The 22121-nt window shown below is 39.8% G+C and overlaps 1 protein-coding gene across 3 annotated transcripts in view; it reads right to left on the bottom strand.

Moving 5' to 3' along the window:
- SDCCAG8 (SHH signaling and ciliogenesis regulator SDCCAG8) overlaps positions 1-22121 on the bottom strand; it is an 89386-nt gene that overhangs the window by 18138 nt on the left and 49127 nt on the right. For 2 of the 3 annotated variants that reach the window (XM_088666483.1, XM_035108353.3), the window contains exons 15-16: positions 17925-18033; positions 12846-12977 (exon numbers count right to left, since the gene is read on the bottom strand). In XM_088666483.1, the coding sequence (XP_088522609.1) occupies positions 12846-12977; positions 17925-18033 (241 nt within the window). Of the gene's footprint in view, positions 1-8243; positions 9507-12845; positions 12978-17924; positions 18034-22121 lie in introns of those variants that run through there. The other variant, XM_088666484.1, reaches the window with a different exon arrangement.

Below are 22121 nucleotides of genomic sequence, written 5' to 3'. Positions count from 1 at the left end.
ACTGGGGGATTTTATATCCTACAAATATTCTGCCCTGACCCCATATTCTAGTATCATTTTGAAGTTTTGACTCCCCGATCCTCACTAAACTACTAACAATCTATTTTTCTAATGAGTACAGTAATTATGGAGAATTTACTCATTCTACTATATTGTTCATCCCTTTAAATATGTTGAACAGTGTTACAGGTATAACTTCACTAGTGCTAATGCATCTTTATATATGTTTAAACATGAGACCATTTTAGCTATATGTGGAAAATACCATTCAACAAATTTTTCTCATGCATAAATTTATCCATATATCAAAATTAATGTTAAGCAACTCTAGAAACCACCCTGTATTTAGATATTATTATTATTAAATATTTACAAAATACCTGCATGAGAAAATGCATATTGCTGGTAGGCTTTTTCTTAAACTATAAAGCTTAAAATGTGCTCTAAAAATTACAGTCACAATTAATTGGTCAAACTGTGGCTGGAGAAGTATTTCTTATCTGAAAGCAATATCTGAACATTTGGAGTTTTCTGGCTAGATGATGATGTTACAATATGTGATTGGATGCAGCAGCAGCCTGAATTTCTAGTTCACATATGTGTTTTAGAAGAGCAATCTCTTCACATAAAATCATTGTTCCTCATGCTAGGTCTAATGTCATTTCAAAACAATGTGATAATTCTAGACAATTTTCTGCATCGCCTATTATTCAGCTGTCTAAACTTAGGAATGTCATCTTCCTTCTTAGGATTCCCTAATTCCGTGCTGAAAAAGAAATCTGCATTTCCAGGAGACATTTCTTCCTTTTAATTTGCAACATTTTGAAGATTCTCACCTGAGGCAGAAGAATGAATGTGCTGGGCTAATTTTGGCTCTATCATTGCCTGGAGAAAATCTGAAAAGAAGGCTATGTAGAATCCAGAGAAAGTACAAGCAGTATTATTTAACTTTTTGCCTATCATAGTCAGGGCACTGTGTATATTAATGCTTCCTTTTCCCATTATCTTAGGAATACCCCTGGAAACTCCTGCTCAAGTTACGCACTGTAAAACTAGCATTGGAAGGTCAGGAATCCCAGCCTTAGTGTCCCTTGGCAAAAAGTTATTATCTTGGGTAAACTGGATCCATTGACCCTCCTCAAAAGCCCAGAAATGTATATTGAAAAGGAATGAGAAGGTCAGATCATAAATGGAAATTATAGTACCTGATAAGAGTCAATTCAAGCAAAAATATTACCAATGAGCTTCAAAAATATTACTTACAAATTTACCATCATACTGACAAGATATCCTACCGGTCGTAGGAAAAAAATGATGAGATTACAAGTCATACGCATACGCAGAGATACTGTGTGGTTGCTTCATGGACAATGATGTGAAGAAATGAAAAATGGAGAGTTGATAGCCATATTGCTAAGAGTTCCTACGTTTCACAGAATTCGACAAGAATCTACATATTCTAGAAAGAAATATAAATTTGGGTTTGAACCTCTGCTTCCAGGAATGTAGACCATATCTCAGTGGCTACGGAGTCGCCTTCTTTCTCACTAAAATAAATAATCAAATACAGAATATGACTCACTGTATTAATAATAATACCCAGTCATTAAGCTAATTCTCTTTCAGGGGCATCCAGTTAACTCTACAAAAACAATGTGATGTAACAGCTGCCGGGGAAATGAAATGAAAGTGGTTGCATAAACAGTAGTTGCAATACTTTCCAATTCCCAAGACAACAATGAAGATATGGAAATATGGATCCTACTCTTGATTTGGATTGATTACAATTACCCCAAACCATAGATTGAGGGAAAGCCCAAGTAAAACCCTGTAAATTACTTGTTCCATGTATAATATATCACTGTAAATCATTGGACTCTGGAGATAAGACATCTCTTATACTGGTCACTGGATTGGAGTGCTTGTTGCATACAATGGCATGTGTTTAAGATTCAATGCTGTTAAGAGGTCATCAATTCATTTTTTTTAAATATTTTTATTAATTTTCCAATTAAAACCAATTATATCACATTCAATATTTCAAATTATACACATATATATATCAATCAAACCGAATGTTATGCCAAATCATCTAAAGAATTTTTTATTTGGGTTCCCATGCTTCAAGAAATTGGGAATTCCTCGCAACTGTCCACTGCCGTCTTTTTTCTAAAGTTCAAATCGTCCTCCAAGTTCATAATAATCCAGGTCAAGAGGTCATCAATTCCATGTCAACTTATATAAAAATTGACCCTAAGTGTGTGTCTCTGTGTGTATTCCATTTTAATCTTCCTTACATTTGACTGCATTTCAGTGAATTATCCATGTAGTTTTTATTTTGACAGCTCTCTTTACAGCAGTAAAACAAAATGTGTGCATTGCAAATGGCAAGGATTCAAATTTCAGCTATGTTTATCCAAAATAGCACTGAACTGCTTCTGTACTTATGCTATACTGCCTACAGCCTTACGGAAGGGGAGACAGATGGGATGAATTTAGCAGGGAAACAGCTGGGGCTTGAAGAAGAGACAAGCAAAAGTTTTGCTATCAGGCTTCATTATGTATCAAGGTACCAGTAAAATGTGTATCCGTAAGGCAGCCAAAAAAGTGTGTGTCATTTGACTAGTGATAATTACCTTTTCTCAACAGCTGACAATGTTCTAAGTAGCATTAAATAGGTATAATAATTAAGCAATAAGACAAGGCAGGCACTGCTTTACTGGGGATTATTGCTTGCCTCGGGTGGTGTTGCAAGGCATAAGGCTGAAGGGCAAGTGATTTCAGCCACCTGAGAAATGCAATAATCCCCAGAAATGCACTTCCTGGAATGCCTCATTGCTATTTAAAAAAATGGAACTCCAAAGAGGACAAGATGTTAGGCACTTTCGTATCCTGTAGATTTGTTGACATGGGACTGACATTTTGACAGCCAACTCTGCTCATATCCAGTCTTCTAAAGACCTTTGACACATGCCTCATTTCACCATTTTAAATTGCTTATCTGTAATGTTCAACGAAGATGCACGTTGAAAATGTAAGCAGTGCACTGGATTTTCACAGTATATACTAAATATGGTACAGGCTACAATAACTTATAGATTACAAAACAAGTTAAGGATCTAAGACAGTCAGAAAGCTTTGTGTTCTCAGCTTAATGGCTTTCCCAATTGTTATCATGCCTGAACATGTCCCTAATCATATGCTACTCTAATATGTAAGTTATACGGGTGAACAAAGAAGGACAGTAATAGTAGGCAGGCACTCTTACTACATGGTTTTAGATGCCTGCTTAATAAGGTTATTTCAACAACCCTGAAATAAATACTGATTTTGACCTTTTGCTGGTTTTACCTCTGCTTTATTGAAAATTGCTTATATTATTTTAAAGTGCTTTTCAACCAGTTTATACACTTTTCTAAATAACTGAAACAATAAAATATTTGGGTTCTTCAATCTGGAGATTGTTGCACATCATGGGGGATGTTACATTGTACCTTTACAAAAACAACTAAGTCCCAATTTAGGGTTTGAAAATATAAGAATGTTTATTCACATAATTAAAATGGCAGTCACCATGCAAAACAGCAAAGTTAATAATTAGCTGGTCCAATGAGAAGAGAATGAAAGGAGGTTTTCTAAATTTCATTGTGACCAAAGTGTTTAGGGCTGTGGCTGTATATTGGAGCTCTGTGAGCAACCAGGCAGCAAGCTTGCGAATGTATGCCACAGTCTGCAAATATTGAAAAGTGTAGGATGGATAGCCCAGGACACTGGCCATGATGGCGTGAGACCAAAGGGATGCTGCTCTTCGTGGGCTGCCCTTGAACTCCACACCAAACGATTTCTAAGCAAGTAACTTGGGCTTTTTAGAACTCACTGAATGCAGTTCCAAATTTTTTTGTCTTCTTACAGTCTTCTTACAACTAACCTTAAATGAAGCAACGGAATGAGGAATAGAAGGAAAGGAAAGGGATTTAGCTTCTAGCTGAGATTGGAGAAGTTCCCTCCCTTGGTGGCACCATTGGGTCAGACACATTTGATGTAAAGCAATGACAAACTTGTGGCTTAAAGCTAAGGTTCCATCAGCACAAGGATTTTCCTTCTACAACAGAATTTCCCCTCTCTCCTGCTGCTTTCTGAAGTCCCCCCAACACTCCAGAGCAGATTTGAGGATGTCACAGGACACGCATGGGGAGGAGAAAGGGTAATTCTTATTGCACTCTGGGGAATCCTTGCTCCAAACTTCTGCTAGCTCAACAATTTAGCTGAAAACAGCCATGCGTGAGGAGAGAACTCACCAAATCAGGACAAAATGGTATCTTAGTGACACAGAGTTAAAATGTGGTTTCCTAAGAGGAGGTCCTACCTGAAACAAAAGGTGATTAGATTGAGGATGAGGCTGGACAGAAAAGACAAACCAACAGGTGAATTTCCTAAGTCACTGCAAATGAATCAATATATGTTTTCCATCGTAGAGTGATTGCGTAGTCCTTAGGAAAAAGATGCAGGACAAGTGCCAATCAGAATCAAGTTGACTTAAGTTCATACCATATTTGGACTTGAGTGACTGAGGTGTTCCATGTGAGAACTGGAGGTAAAAGGGCTTGGCCTTAGGAAATCCACATGGCTATTCATTATGTTACTGTGGGAGCAGTGTGACTTGGAAGGAGGCTTTTGCTCTTGCCAGGGCTAAAGAAGACTAGAGGCTTGTGTGTGTGCTAGAAGTTAGCAAACAGCATAGGTTATATGAATAGGCATTAGTATACATTTGGAATTCTTACCATTATCAATCTCATGCATACAAGTAATCAGGGCCGGCCCACCCATGAGGCAAGGTGAGGTGATTGCCTCAGGGGCAGCAGGATCCACAGGGGTAGCAGATCCTGATGTAGATTTTTATTCCCTCCTAGTTCCTAATGTAGATCTTCACTCACCCCTTCTTTCCTGGTGGGAAACCCTGTGGTTTGCCTCAGGTGCCAAAATATCTTGGGCTGGCCCTGCAAGCGATCTCTTTTCAATATGGGCAGCCAGTCCATGCCAAGGTTTGCTTCCTCTGTGAAACAAGTGTGCACTGTTCTGTTGAGCAAAGCTCAAGTTTTAGCATGTGCACAATGCCAGCTATACTACAATCCTTGGTTACACAATATTCCTTCTTTGAGGAGGCCCACATTTAATTTCATCCCAAAGGTATTTTAACACTCAGTTTTGTTCTACACTGCAATTGCTGAACCCAAAGATGCAACCACAAAATCTTTTTGTATTTTTGCTGTTTCGGAAAAAAAAGCGCTGTTCAGCTATCCTCAAGACCATCTGCTTTTACAGTGTGTGTGTCATTTTGGTTGGTTCTAATAAGGGTATTGTCCAACTGTGAATTTTGCAATACACAGATGTGCTTTATCTTAGCTTGGTCAGGTCAAACTCTCCTAAGCCTTCTGAAAAGAAAAAGGTTAACGGAAATAATATAACACATTATGCTTAGCTGATAGAACTCACTTATTTCATTCTTTTTTCTTTTTCTGGGGGAAGAAGCAGATAGCAGGACCACGTGAACTTGCACTGTTATTTAAGTTCCACAAAGGTGGAATTCAGGGAATTTATTGTAAGAAATTATAAAACCAAATGGACACAGCAAAGCAAATGACGAAGCTCAGCATCAAAAAGCCCAGTTGATAATGCAGCCTTTGACAGAAGCAGCAACTTCGCAAGTGTTAAGTCACATAACCCAAGACAGATCCTTATCCAGATAAAGATACACCCAAGAACTAAGCGATAGGAATGGTCACAGAAAAGTTACATGTCTCCTTAGCAATTGCCTCAACAGCATAAAAGAAATATCCCTCCAATGGGTGCACAATCATGATTTATAGACTTGGTAAACTTAAAGCTATGTTGATACTATGTTCTCCAAACAATTGTGCAGAGAATTAGATTACTTCATTCCAAAAAAATAAATAAAGGAGAATGCATGTTGCGGTAGTAAAGACAAGCAGGGGTGCCAATTTGAATAAAATATGGGGGGGGGGGCAGGTAAGCACTACCCCACATAATCAATCACAAGATGTGGTGCACACACACCATTTGAATGACAATGCCAATCGACTTGGCCTGGCTCCCTCAAACATTTTATGGGGGGAGGGACCTTGGGCCCTAGGAGATGGCTCCTATGAATACAAGATTAGAACTATAAGCAAGCTGGCTTCTTGTAGATATCAAATGTTGTTGGTTGCCAAAAGTATCTCCAGATAAGCTTCCTGATAAAATGCATGTTTTAGAATGAAAACTTTCTTCCTCCTGTGTTCTCCTCACTACCTAGTGCTGTAAGTAGCCACAATGCACAAATACCTTTGTCTGAATTAAATGAGGTAGAGCAGGGGTCAGCAAACTTTTTCAGCTGGGGGCTGGTCCACTGTCCCTCAGACCTTGTGGGGGGGCTGCACTATATTTTTGGGGGGGATTCCTTTGCCCCACAAATAACCCAGAGATGCATGATAAATAAAAGGACACATTCTACTCATGTAAAAACATGCTGATTCCTGGACCGTCCACGGGCCGGAATTAGAAGGCATATCCAGCCCCCGGGCCTTAGTTTGCCTACCCATGCAGTAGAAGTAAATTTAATTTCTGTTGCTTCCCAAAATGACTTCCATTTGAGTCCCCAGTATAACTATTAATAGCAAATATGTAATTTTGGAAATACTTCTTTAACAATGCTTTATGGCATACTCATCTGTACCTATGTTAAGTTCTCTCTCCATGAAAAAAAGAATTCCAAATACCTTAGGTCACAGATAGCATGGCAATTCAATCAAATGTGGTACTACTTAAAGTACTTTGCCAAATGGGCTGGTAATTAGATTTTACTGCTATTTGGAGTTCATGTAAGGCCGGTACAAAGATCTCAATTATTATTCAATACCCAAAGTGGTATTTGCTGCTGAACTGCTGTGGGGGATCTTTCTCTGGTTGGTAGTTGCAAAACCCTGTACTGTGCATTCTGAAATATTGCAGCGAACCCAAATATCCATAATATGGAATGAAGAAAAGTGAGACAGATGTAATTAGACAGGTATTTAAATATACACCATTAAAAGGCAAACCACACATTAGAAGCAGCAGAGTCCCATTAATAATTATTACATAATATGGATCTAAAAGTAAAAGGAGGGTATTTTCTGTGACGGTAACTTCTTTTCATGGGTATTTTCCTGAGTAGCTTCTGAAACAGAAGCCTGTTATGGGATATATCATGCTGTTCTTGTTATCTAGTATTACTTAGACAATTTTCTTCGATAAATCTGCTAGGATTATGTTGCATTGACTCAATCCTTTGATCTTAGATTAGCAGCTTGAAGCTTTCCTTAAGATAAAACATACTGAAAGTTTGGGCCATGCAAACGGGATTTTTTGGTACCAAATTCTAATCTCGGCCATGGCAGAAATACTTTAAAAAGAAAAAATGTATGGCTTAAGGAAAATTTAAAATAGGAGAGTGTGTGCTCATAACACAACAATATCCTGTTTTCACAAGCATCTTATTAGCAGCTCCAATGTTTGAAAGGTACCTAAGAATATGAAGGATGTCATTTACTTGTGACATTTCGTTCTTCTACCTGTGGCTGACTCCAAAGAGTGACACTGTGGGGCATAAGCAAACTCATCATATGACTTAGCCATGCTTCAGCTGGAAAAACAATGGTGCGAAACTGATCAAGAATGTTTGCCAAGTAATTTTTTTCAAGCGTGACCTAAATAGTCTTATATACTTATTGTACACAATCCGATAAATGGATTTGCACCATTGCTTTCTTTATATAGTAAACTAGAGGTAGTCCATGTGGCACTCTCTAAATGTTGTTGGAGTACTTCCATCAGCTCCAGTTGCATCGTCAATGGTCAGGTATGATGGGAGTTGTAGTCTAGCAACATCTAGAGGGTACTACGTTGGCTACCCGTTCTAAACATTCAGAAATGTGAATATTGCAGGCCATGTATTTCCACATCATTACATTATTTGCTTATTTTGAACGTAAGTTGCTAAATAGTTGGTCATACTGCACCAGAGATTGTTGTAAATAGCTTTAAAAAATAATTTGTATGATGAAATTCAGGACAAAAATGTACCCATTCAGTCTAGTAATTCATGTGCTGCAAAATGTTCATATAGGTAGATACCGTGTTCCCCCTATTTTAAGACACTGTCTTATACATTTTTCCTCAAAAAACACACATGGTGGCTTATTTTTGGGGGGGTGTCTTTTTTTATTATGTCAGTACGGTACAGCAATCTACATTTATTCAATTATAATTAAGTCGTCTTCTTCTGGAACATACAGCAATCTACATTTATTCAGCAGATTTTTAAAAATCCTCCCACCTCCAGCCAACAAACAGCAGTGGTTGGGCAAGGAGGAGGAGGGAGGCGATCCTTGGGGCAAAGCTAATAAACGGGAGGAGGGAAGGAAGGAGAGAAGCTTCAAAAGTGCCAAGTTCCTAACAGGACTTCCCTCTTACCGTACCTGTATTTATCTCCTTGCGCGCGACAGTGCTTCTCGCTCCCTCAGTCATCTTCGTCAGGCAAGTCTCCTCCGAGCCCGCGGTGGCGGCAAAGCCCATGAGCTCTGGCAGGATTCGGGCGAGAGGAGTCTTTCACCCCTCCACCTCTCACTCCATGGCTCCCTGGACGCCAGTAGCAGGCTGCAGAACTCCGGCAAGAGGCGCCTCCCCCCCCCCTCTCACTGGTTTGCTGCGTCAGGAACAGGAAGAGACGTCTTTTTCATCCGCGCCTCTCCCTTTTGGTCTCCCCGTGCATCAGGAACAGGCGGGGCAGAACTCCAGCAAGAGGTGCCTTTTCCCCCCGCGCCTCTCGCTGGTTTGTTGGCAACGGGGACAATGGCGGCACCATGGCTTACTTTCCAGGTACGTCTTATTTCTCGCAATCGTAAAAAAAAACCCTGCTGTGGCTTACTTTATGACTACGTATTAAAATAGGGGAAACACGGTAGCCATATTTATTTCTAGTATAAACTAGTGCTTTAGGAAAACAATATCCATCTATGCAATGCCATAAAACTGAAAAAAAGTATAAGTGTTCTTCTCTTGTGTGTTGCGCAGAATCTTTACACAAACATAGCATCCATCAGAGTGCAGAAACCACACTAAACCTGCCACACATGACAGATAATTGAAGCTGTTTTGCAAAGTAATCCAGATCACCACAGGTGCCAGACCCTCATAGGAAGACTCTTTTACAACACCCCTTTCCTCCTGTCTACATCCAGGCATGGGTCCCAGAGTACAAGAAACTTATGTCAAGATGGGAAAGAGAGATGAATGAAGATATGGGAGATGTACACAAATTGCCCATTTCTTCTAGTACCCTATTGTGCTGCTTGTTTTTATGCCCATTTGTGTGTACACAGGGGCACAATGGGAAGCAAACCAGATTTCATTGATCCTTTGGGAATCGTCAGTGTGGGAGTTGAGCACATAGTGGTCTGGATCATACCCTAGGGTTTTAAAAAAATGAAAGCCAATTATAAAGTAAAAACAAACTGGTTGTTAATCCACAGCACATTTTCTAAACAGAACTGACTGCAAGATTTCTACAATGAACAGTAAGTTAATTGCAACCATTCACCCTTTTATCAATGATTTCACTCAATTGAATTAAATGGGTCACTTGAAGATTTAAAGTTCACAATAGTGTTGTTTAGTCATTTATACTGTCTATGTGGGAGGAGAGGGGAAAGAGAAAGAGAGAAGGAAGGAATGGGAAAACCAGGCAATTCCGTTGGGTGAAGCGCACGTTTAAAAAAACACAACCTTCAAATCACACATACGTTAGAGAGACAGCTTCCAGAAATGCTGTGCTTCCCTAAAATGTCTGAAGGGAAGACCACTTCAGGTTCTTGGCTGCCAACACATCCCAGCAGCATGGTACACAATTAGGATTTGACACATCAAGTCTTTATAAATCCAACTTCTCTGAAGCCAGACAAGATTCCTTCTTATTTATAGTAGCAAGCAAGTGCAGATCTCTGCTGTCTTGTTACACAGATGGCTGTAACATTTTTTTTAAAAAAAAATGTTAACATACAGCCACTGATGCCTGAGGAATAGACACACATCTGCCCCAAACTGCCAATCCTCTAGGCTTTTCCTTTGAACTGTGGTACTTGAAAGAGATCAAGTATGTGTTAAAAAGCCCTTTATAATATATTAATCATGCACATAGATGTATATAGCAAGTGAAAGGAGCTACATAGACTCTAAAACTGTGTTTTGGAGTTACACATATCAGGAAGATGACAAGCTAGTGTAATTGAGCAAAGAGTGTCTATTCTATATGAAAAGGTATGGTTTTTAAAACATCTTTTTGTTTTATATAACTTTTCTGTGTTAATTATAAATACATGAGCATGCCTCATTCAGAAATAAGAAACAAGAGAGGACTTAGCATTTTAAAATCCTGTCTGTCTATCATATTTCTGAGCTGTTCTCTCTGCCCTAAGGCACTGCCATGGTAATGATGTTTCATACGTTGGCCAAGTATATATTTTAGTACAGTGGTGAAAAATGCAGATTGTTGTTACTATGCTCTAAAAATAAAAGAAAAAGATACAAGGTCACCAGTTTGGAAGAACTTGCACTCTGGGGAATTCTCATTCACATGGTAAATTTAGATAAGCTCTAACCGGTAGGTTGTCACTTCAAAGCGTTCTATTTGCTGGAGTTAACAATGTGAAGAAGTTGTCAGAAACTGTCACTCAGGGGCGTCAAAGGAATACTGCTTGGGATTGAAAGTGCCTCCCAACATACACAAACATGGCAGGTTCTGATGTGAATAAATAGGTAGGCCTTAAAGACATTGATAGAATCATAGAATTGGAAGGGACCCCAAGGGTCATCTAGTCCAACCCCCTGCAATGCAGGAATCTCAACTAAAGCACCCATGGCAGATGGCCATCCAACCTCTGCTTCAAAACCTCCAAGGAAGGAGAGTCCACCACTTCCCGGGGGAGACCGTTCCATTGTCAAACAGCTTATGCTGTCAGAAAGTCCTTGCTGATGTTTAGTCAGAATCTCCTTTCTTGTAAATTGAATCCATTGGTTTGGGTCCTAGCCTCCAGAGTGGGAGAAAACAAGCTTGTTCCATCTTCCATATGACAGCCCTTTAGATGTTTGAATATGGCTGTCTCATCTTAGTCTCCTCTTTTCCAGGCTAAACATACCTAACTTCCTCAACTGTTGCTCATAAGGCTCTTTATCATCTTAGCTGCCCTACTCTGCACACTTTCCAGCTCGTCACTATCCTTCTTAAATTGTGGTGCTTAGTACTGGACACAGTTCTCTGCGTGTGGTCTGACCAAGGCATAATAGAGCGGTACTATTATTCCCCTCGATCAGAACACTAGATCCCTGCATTGCTGTCAACAGAACTCTCTCCATTCTAAAATGGTAATAACCTTCTGAATTATTCCGCTAGCTATCTGTGGGGAATTCAATGGGTAGGAGAAAGTCCTACTCCTTCTTCTCAACAAACCTGAAGAAAGAGAACGGTCTGAATCTCTCTTTTCGTGAACAGAAAAGACAGACACTCAAGATTCCACATCAACTCACTGAGACAAGCAGAAACTGAGATTAAAGCCACTTTGAGGGTCCTTTGAGATTGAAACTGTGGGACATGACATGAAGAAAACAATAAAGCAGGAAAGTGTCCTCTGGCATCCAGTTGAGTCCCTCCTTTGATAAAATGGTAGTTTAGCAGAGAAGGGATGTATAAGGAAACAGTCCATAATGTAGATAAAATTACCAAATCAGCAAATGCAAACATGTTGCCATTTATAAAGCATTTGACTCCTAAAATGCAACTTAATAGATTCTGATATGAATATTACCAAGGGGACTGGAAATTGGGCCAAAGGATTATAAACGACAAGATTCATAAACAGCAAGTAAGACATTTAGAAATTCAGCGAGAGGAAAAAAACAGAGAAGTGGCATTTCTTAAGCAGATGTAGGGGTGATTGCAGATGGCATGTTAGAGAAGGTCAGCTGCCTCTGAGGCAACAAGCAAGAGCTTTGATTTGCAACTGAATACAAAGCGGAATCACGTGAGATGGGAGAGAATAACCCCCATCAGAAAAATTTCAAGTGCTCTACAACTTTTCAGCAATAACTGCTCTGTAGTATTACATTGGGTCAGATGTAACCATACCAATTACCACCTCTCTCTCTCAGCAAGAGGAACATGGGAAACGAAGGAGACTTGACCCCACTCCCTACTCAGTTATTGCTAAGGAGAGTGTGGCGCCTAGACCTAAAATCAAAGTCAATGCTAGCCTCAACTGGGTAGGGAGCGAAAACACATTCTGTGTTCAAGCATTTTATTTAAAAGGTAACTGCTGTTCTGCTGATATTTAAATGAGATAAGGAAGTAAAAAAGGGTTTTTTAAAAAAAAAAAGCCAGTGAAAAATATGCCAGTTAATGAAGGATTACGACACAAGCACACTTGCTGCTTAAATAGGGCACAAGCATATTTGAATAACATATATTTAGACCATTCATATGAGTGTCAGTGCAGACAATATAAACAGCCTAAAATTGTGTGTGAAATTAACTGGGGTTTTTTTTAAGTGCATGATTAATATAGGGTGCATGTATACAGTACGTGCTTAACATACAGTGCATGTGTATTGAAACAATACCCATAATATTTACACAATAAAACCAGAGTCTAAAATAGTTTGGTCTTGTTCCTGAAACTTAAGAACATGCACATCAAAGGAACCACAAGGTTTGTTATAGTAGATCCACACAGGGATAAATTACTAAATCCTCCTACCTTTGCTTCATTTTCTCATGCATCCTTCCATGTTGGATACACTGCTCCTCCAATTCATCATTCCTTTTCAGCATTTTCTGAAGTCTGTCATGGACATATTCATTTTCCTGAGTAAGCTGGCTGACTTCAGACCTGGAGAATTAAGCACACTGATGATGGATGTTGCCAGATTGTATCCTGCAGTGTGCAACCACCTTAACAAAAGTCCAGTGCACATCTGCATGGGAAACATCTTACTTTTAAAATTAAAATAAGTATTGCAGCAGTTGGCTTAAAAATTGTATGGAATATTTTTTTGGCAGATGGGTTACAAGAAAGATGGCTATTAGTAATGCATGAAACTCACCTTATACAATACTATACGTTCTTTGATATGAACCACCAGGCAAGAAGAGGGTATTATAAAGTTCTTGCAAAACTACAATCCTAAATATTTAATGGGAAATAATTTCCACTGAACTCTGTGAACTTACACCTCCATAAATGCACAAGAAACGGATTGGACACTGAAAGAAGTTCCACACTACAAAAAGGCTTTATACAAATGTTAATAAAGCAGTACAGGAAGATAAATTGATTTCTACAGATTTGTTCAACATAAAGTATCTCTTTTCTTTTATCATTATCTTTTTTTACCTAACAAAATTTATATACTGCTGGAGAGTAACAAAACCTCTAAGCAGTGTCTAAGGAAATATTAACATTATCCATAAAGAGAGTTAAAATAAGCAGTAAACTAAAAAAAGATTAAAACACATCAGCACCTACATGTCTAGAAATAATTGCCTAAACAAAAACGTTTTAAGCAGGGATCAAAAAGAACACAGTGAATGTGTCTACCTGATGCCCATAGGCAGAGAGTTCCAAAGTGTAGGTACTCCCACAATAAAAGAAATATTTCATAGAAGGGCAGAACAAGTATTGTGTGGCACCTGTAATAGTACCGGTTCCACAGATGAAAGAAGTTGAGTGGTCACATGCTGGGCAAGGTGATCCCAAGCCATTAAGAGTTTTATATAACAACAGTAACACCTTGAACTTGGCCTGGGTTCAACCAGCACCTCGGCAATCAGCAGAGGTGTTATATGCTGCAACAATCTGCATTAGCAGCAGTTTCCACGTCAAAGACAAGGGAAACCCCACATAGAGTGCACTATTGAAGTCACCAATGCCTGAACTACTGTGGCCAAGTTTTCCCAGTTCAGAAACAGTCCTAGTTGTCATACCAGGCAGAACTGGTAAAAGTGGCTTCTAGCCACTGAGGTTACTTGGGCCCCCAGGGACAGAGCTGGGTCCAACCAATTAATTGCAGAAGGGATTCCTTGGGTGAAGTCTAGCTTAGGACTCTAGGTTTTGCTACTTGCCCAACAAGTTTGTCTGAATTCTAAGCAGAGTGATGGAAATAGTATGATTGCAGTAAGGTAAAGGTAAAGGGACCCCTGACCATTAGGTCCAGTCGTGACCGACTCTGGGGTTGCGCGCTCATCTCACATTATTGGCCGAGGGAGCCGGCGTACAGCTTCCAGGTCATGTGGCCAGCATGACAAAGCCGCTTTCTGGCAAACCAGAGCAGCACATGGAAACGCCGTTTACCTTCCCGCTGTAGCGGTTCCTATTTATCTACTTGCATTTTGACGTGCTTTCGAACTGCTACATTGGCAGGAGCTGGGACCAAGCAACGGGAGCTCACCCCGTCACAGGGATTCGAATCGCCGACCTTCTGATCAGCAAGCCCTAGGCTCAGTGGTTTAACCACAGCGCCACCTGGGTCCCTTGCAGTAGCAAAATAAAACATCAGGAAGCCCCCGTAAATCTGATGCTCTCAAAAAGCTGCACTCTCCTTTAAATCAATTCAACATTTAGGATACGTACAAAGGTGGCTCATGGCCAGTTTTCTTCCTCCCACCTTTGGTAGGCAGCATAGAAATTCCACCCTAGATGCTTTGTCCATTAGAATGGTTTTTTCATTTCTCACGAATCTGACCATTTCATAGTACTATAATTAAATGTGAGGTAGGTTCTATTGATTTTAATTGAAAACTCGATAATTCAGAAAAGGGGCTGAGTATCACTGCCGTAGTAGGTTTTTTCAGAATGTCTGGCATTCTGATTCTCTACCTTGGGCAAATGTTTTCCTCACAGTGCTTCAGTGTAATGACTGCCGTCTTCTAATAGAGCACCAATCAAACATGCAGAAAAACAGTTCAACCGGGTGCGTGTTCTTTACTTCAATTAAACTCACACAGTTGGATGCCTACTGTTGCCAAAATGGTAATATAATTTATCCATTATAGTCAAACAGTAAAACTACACTAAAAGTCATTTAACAATATTTATAACACCATAAAATATAGTGTTAAAATATATGGACAGCAATATGCACTGAAATGGTAAAATTTGTTTCTCATCATCAGTGATTAAAAACAGGATCATTTCTCTAGCTTCAATACACTCAACCCTAGTGACAGATTAGAATTCAAATCTTAATGATCAATTTACAATTAACAAGATAGAAGTGAAACAAATTAAACCAACCATTATATATAACGAGACCCAATGGACTCCCATTGTTGCCCTTAATTACAAAACGCAAATCACAAATACACAGTGGACAGTGTCAAGCATCAATCCACAAGCCTCAAACTTTGGGACAACCCAAAAAGAGGGTAAGCAAAATTATACAGAGAACACTGCAGGACTGTATTTTTACATTTGCATGTGTACACAGTGTCAACTGTGCAGCTTGAGGGGAGTAAATCGAGCACTTCCAAGATCCCGCCCATATATGTAGGGAAATTTTCGCTCATTACAATTTTTATTATTATAGATTCTACACACCAATTACGCCTGAAGGCTAGCTTTATTAATACATTACTTAAGGTAATATCTGAACACAGTAAAGCATGTTTGCAACCCACTTGCATAATGTAAATTCATCTTTAGGCAACCTAAGTATATTCAGCAGAAGCCCTCAAAATGTTTTATGCATCTTTAATTCCAATCCTAGGCAATCTTACCCAAAGTATGTGAGTATTTAATAGACATTAATTTGGTTACAGGTAGGTAGCCGTGTTGGTCTGGATCGAAGTAAAATAAAAAAAATTCCTTCAGTAGCACCTTAAAGACCAACTAAGTTTTTATTTTGGTATGAGCTTTCGTGTGCATGCACACTTCTTCAGATACAGTGAAATGGAAGTTTCCAGGCACTTATGTAGAGAAGGGGTGGGGAGGGGTGGGGATGGGGAGGGGTGGGGATGGGGAGACATTAATTTGTGAAGCTCAATCAGAATAAAGGTGGGACCTGTGATTGGGAAAATAATAATCACAAAACCTATCTATCTGTACCACACTACAAATAATTGGGAAAGGACATTCCTTTTTGAAACTTCCTGGCAGAAGCTATGCAATTGCTGAAAAAACCTAGCAAGCATTTAAGCAGCATCTCTTAGGCCTGCTCCAAGCCCTGGGTGTCCATGAGTGCCCTGTATAGTTTGAAGAAAGTGCTGTGCTAATGCCAACAGCTACAAAGCAAAATAGGTACAACCCCAGTCAGCATCAGAAAAGGTGAAGGAGCAAGTGTGAACAATTACAATTCAATATATATCATTTAACTGGAGCAATAAAACTCACCATATTGTCTCTCAATTAGAAAGTGAAATGCTCTTTGAACAATAGCACACTATTAGAACCACATGAGTCTTACATACAAATCAGAGTTTGGGGACAGATCTCAACACACACTATCTGAAGAGAAGGGGATCTTTTGCTACATTCTGAAGCATATTAACAAATGTCTGGGCTTCAGACCCAAAGCTGTGTCTACTTCTTACTTCTTAGTAGTGTTGGTGAGCTGCCATATCCCAAGCCAGCTATGCTGGAGGCAGAGAGGAGAGGTGGAACAACACAAGCCCAGGAGGAGGTTAGGCTTCTGTTTGTCAAGATAGGCCATAATTTATTGTGATGCCTCAATGCAGCCAATACATTTGGCACTTAATCAGATATAAGCACCTACGTTTTGCAAGGTGGGATTATATGTTCACCAATAAGTGGGCAAAGTGGAAAGGGATATGTACCTCAAAGGCACCACTATATAAGATTTGATTTAAAGATGTGTCAGCAGTCTATGTAGTCCCTATCATGTCTGAATACAGTTACCACATGCACCTGTCCACATACATGTTGCTACATTAGTGCCACAGGTATATTAACACTAATTGTGTATAAGCTGGGCATCTGGCAAGTAGTATGTGATAGGTGTGTGCATGTGATATTTGTCTGAGGGCTTTCCCGTGGCTCACACTACATTAAAAAAAATCAAGTTATCCTAAGACCTAAGTGAACAGAAATGGAAATGGGAAAAGAAAGTAGTCTGCCCACATTGGTTGTGTACAGGAGCAGCGTGTTGCTTGAGGAGAAATGGGAACGTGCCGCCTCCCTCCCCCCCTTCCCCTCCCCACTGCTGCCTCACCGCTGGTACCATGGCTCTCTTATCTGTATTGTGCAGTGGCATCCGCAAAACACTGGCAGCAGTGCCAGCTTCCAGACAGATTTTGCCAAAATCTTGCGAGACTTTGTGCACTCCGTGAGATCTTATAAGGTTTTGGCAAGATCTCCTTGGAAACCAGTACTGCTGGTGGCGGAGGTGAGGCAGGTGCTGCCTCTTAGGCTTCCACCATTCGAGGCAGCTGCCTCACCTTCAGAGGCGGAGCTAGCTGCTCCGGCACCCGGAGTGGCGCACATGCTGTGCACCTGGAGGCGGGGCTAGCAGCCCACAGGAGTGGCATCCCAGGGGGCGGGGTGGCAATGTCAGCCCCTCAGGGAAGACACCAGGGGCAAACCGCACCCACCGCATCCCCCTTCCTCCACCAGTGCTCACCTTACCTCACTAGTGCGGCAGACCTGGTTGCGTATGTGATTTTGTCCACATTTAATGTATATGTTGAGGAATATGGAAGACTAGAAACATAATACCGAAACTGAACTATGTAAGTGCTGTAAAAATGGCTTATCAATTCACAAATTTCTATTAGGTACTCGTAAGCAGTAAGCCTGTGTAAAAAGAGTAAAAACATTGCCTACCTGTTTTTTTCTGTCATATCTTCAAGCTTCTTTGCCAATGTGCAACACTCTTCTTTTAATTTTGATAAGAGTGCATTCTGTGAACTCAGCAAGGAATCCAGTTCATTAACTAGAAATCATACATTAAAAAATGTGCATATGTTATATTCTACATATACAAAGTTTGAAATGTAATACAGGACATTTTAGAAGCAACATTTTAAAGTGTTATATTAACGCTGGAACCTAGTTTTCAATTAAAGAAACCGACATCCTCATCTCTATGGAGAGTCGTAATAGGAAAGTCCCTTCAAAAGTGGTAAGAAAACCACATGCTCAAGCCTGTTCCTTACCATTTTGATCTTACTTGCCCATGACTAAATCTGTATGAGAGAAGCCCCCTATCAATTTTTTGTCTCCCCCTCCCCATTTTAAGGTTGCTTCAAACTAGAGCTGCAGTGAACCACCCTGAAATCCTAAGACTAGGGACTGTGATTTTTGCAGGAAGGTTTGAGGGCTGAAATGGTTTGCACTCCTTTTTTTTAGGGTTTGGTGGCAGTAGCTATGGTCATGCTGGATGGAATTCAATTGCACTCAGAGTAGACCTATTAAAATTAACAATTAAGTCATGTTAATCAATTGCAGTGGGTCTGCTCTGACAGTTGAATGCCATTCCAATTTCCAGTGGTGGTCTGGCCACCACGCTGCCTTCCCAGAGTGCCTCTGGAATGACTTAGTGGGGACAAAGCACTGTCATTCGAGAGCACTCTGGGAAGGAAGCACAGTGGCCAGAGATCTGCTTCTACTGTTTTAAACAAAGGAAAAATACAGAGCAAGCTCCTGCAATGATAAGACCATCATCCCCCACAACCCCCCCCAAAAAAAACAACTCAACATTTTGGAGGTCTAGAAAAATAACCAAAATTTATTCCTGGCTCTAATTCATCTCTGGTGAAAGGGTCGGTGAACGTGGCGAAATTGACCATCAGCACTAGTTCAAACTGATATAATTCCTACATGGAAAGTATTTCTATGTATGAAACAGGATGCATATATATTGTCACACATCATACACTTTCCTGCAGTCCTAAATGTAATGGTTCTTAAGAGAAATTACAATGACAAAGTGTTTTGTAGTTCCACATGAATCTAATTAGCAGTTTCACAGCAGATAATCATTAATATGTTCATATTATGGTCTATCACTACGGTATATACTGTCCTATAGTACTACAAAGATTATTCCAGTGATACCAAAACACATTCCTCTTTTGATTGCTAAATTCTTTTATATGGTCCCTTGCCAAGAGCATCTGCATAGCACCTAACTACAGTGGTTTAGATGTGAAATACCTGACCTTAGAAAATATATTTCATGTTCTACCAGCTAATGTAATCAAACTAACTTCCACATGAGATAGACAAAAGCTATCATTTGAGTCATGTTAGTATGCTGGATGTATCGCAGAATATGTGGAAGTATATTTGAAACATCAGTTAAGGAGGACTTGTACAGCACAATATAGATGTCTTTAAGAGAAAACTGAAGGTTCAGAAAGTTTGTATGAAGACACCATAACTTGACCAATCTTCAGAAAGTGCAAATATAATATTTTCCTTAAATGTAACTGAAATTATTAACTGAACATCCTCTTGCAGTTGTTAGCCAACAGCTCCAATTTACTGAAGACATGGGAAACACTGGGAAATGAAGACAATATATGTGAAAAAGGCCATGGGTATAGGTTGGGGGTGGGGGGAGAACTGAGCTTTGAAATTTTGTACCTCACAACATAGCAAAAATCTTGAATTTTTCAGTTTTAAGTTATTGAAGATTTTAATTCACTAATTCATCAAATGAAATGTCAAGGGAAAATATGGAATATGGCAAGCACTATGATCAGACCTCTATATGAAAAGCAAAACAAACCAGAGTATTCAATTAAATAGCAGATAAAATTCTAATTCCTTCATCTGTGAAGCAATTTAATATAATTGCATTTGAGATGAGGTATTTGTGTTCAATATGTCTTAACTTTTCCTTTCTTGTTATTCATATTAGAAATATCAATGGGCACAAAATACTATTCTCCAAAGCAAGCAAATTAAGTGAGATATTACAGATAAGGGAGGGAAAAGTAAATGACAACTTGTTCTGAACATCTATGCCAAGTCACAGCTGCTTATACACAGAAGTGCTGTATAGAATGCGGAGAGATGCCACAAATAGTCCCTTTCCCTTAATACACTTGTGTAGAATGAAGCCATAAAGCAAATAATTGCATTCATTTTTAGCAAAGATTGGCCTGCTAGGATTGGTGTCACTGCTGCATAATTCAAACAGAACACAGTTTGAAATTGAGATGGCTGTCAGTTCAGTGTTGAGCTAGCAATCCAGGCTAGCAAAGGATGTTAAGAAAGGCAAGATAATCTTGTCCTAAGAATGGTATACTCTGAGAAGCGTCCCAGGAGCTAGACAAGATCACACATGTGCTCCAGGGGAATGCAGCTAGACATTGAGTACCTAAGCAGAAACTGTGATTGCCAGGACAAGAAATTTCTCTGAACAATGAAAGGACAAATATATTCAATCAATCAATCAATATTTATCTAAAATTTCAATACCCTGCTTTCTATCAAAGAAACCAAAGCAGCTTATAACGATAAAACCATATTATAATTATCAATAGTATTAAAACAAAACCAGCAGCATAAAACAGTAACATAAGCAATAGTCATATAAATCATAAAACCACCAGCAGCACATTCCCTCAAAAGGTGGATAACTTAATCACAATGCAGCATCAAAAAACTAAAATAAACTAAAATAACCACACACACTCCACCATCACCAAAAGCCCTGAAAAGCAAGTAATGTTGGGACCAGGCACATCTCCAGGGAGAAATCATTTCAGAGATGGAGTGCTACCACAGAGGCCTCATTCTATGCCATCACACTATGCAGTTTACTTGACAAAGGGACAATGGGAAGGACTGCAGATTTAGGTAGGCACCTATAAGCAAAGGTGCTCCTTTAGATATTTGGGTCTCAAGCTGTTTTAAGTTTTATACTGCAACATTAATACCTGGAATTGGGCTCAGAAATCCACAGGGAGCATCACATCAGAAAATGTAGGCACAGGAAGTTGTCTATTGTGCATATTTGAAAGCCCAGAAGAACTAGGCTCCTCAGGAATAAGGAATCCCCCCTGGAAACAGGAAATCTTGGCAGGCTGGGCTTCCCAGCTGCACCTAGGTCTGGGTGACCAGGCTGCATAAGCGCCCAGTTGAAGCCTATTTGTTGCTGGAACAACACAGGCACTTAGTTTTGTGCAGCCCAGCTATTTGCTCCTGTTTCCTATGCCAATGAACCCTGAGTTGCTGGACTCTGCTGATACCTTGCTCTTGGAATGCTGCCTAGCTTTAAAATACTCCGTTGTGTTTGACCTTGGCTTTGCCTTATGACCCTGTTAGTGGACCACACCCACTTTGGGACAGCATCCCCATGATTGACAACAGTCTTGAATTTCTGGAATGCCCTGAAAACTGACTGCAACCTCCAGTCTGGCCAGTCTTCTGTCCCACCAGAGATCTAGCTTCCCTCTCTCCCCTGGCTAAGGGATCAAGTGAGGGCCTGATCAAGGCAGAACATACACCCAGGCCATGAGCAACTCCCCCAAAGTCACTGTCTACTTTGGGGGAAATTATATACTTTTCAGTGGGAACTGGAGCTATTTGATATTTTTCCTCTCTTTCAATAAGTGATAAATAGTTGGTTAAGCCAGATACAGAGATTATGAGAGGGTTGGGATATGATCTAAAAAGGCAAATACACAAATATGATTCCCCGTCTTACTAAACTGATTAGCAACATTTATAGTCTGTACACACATTTAAATGCATTACTGGGGGCTCACTGAATTGCCAACAGCAACACATCCACCAACTGTAGTTTCAGAATTCAGGTTTTTAAAATATGCAATTTATGCATATTTTCTGTGAGCGATGCTACTTACAGCTTAAATATGCAAATTTGCTGCCGTTCTACAGCTCATGATATAGTTCTGATGTGGACCTGAAAAGCAATTTGTCCACCCCCGATATAAAAGGACCACACATAATATTTTGACTGTCAACAATTCTGTAAATCCGTTTTACTTTCATACTATAAAAGGTAAAGAATTACAGGTCAGCTGTGCCAAAATATTGAAGCACATC

Source organism: Zootoca vivipara, chromosome 3 (genome assembly GCF_965207765.1).
Source record: "Zootoca vivipara chromosome 3, rZooViv2.hap1.1, whole genome shotgun sequence".
NCBI classification, from domain to species: Eukaryota; Metazoa; Chordata; class Lepidosauria; order Squamata; family Lacertidae; genus Zootoca; species Zootoca vivipara.
The sequence above is the reverse complement of the archived record's forward strand: the minus strand, read 5'-3'. Positions and strand labels throughout refer to the sequence as shown.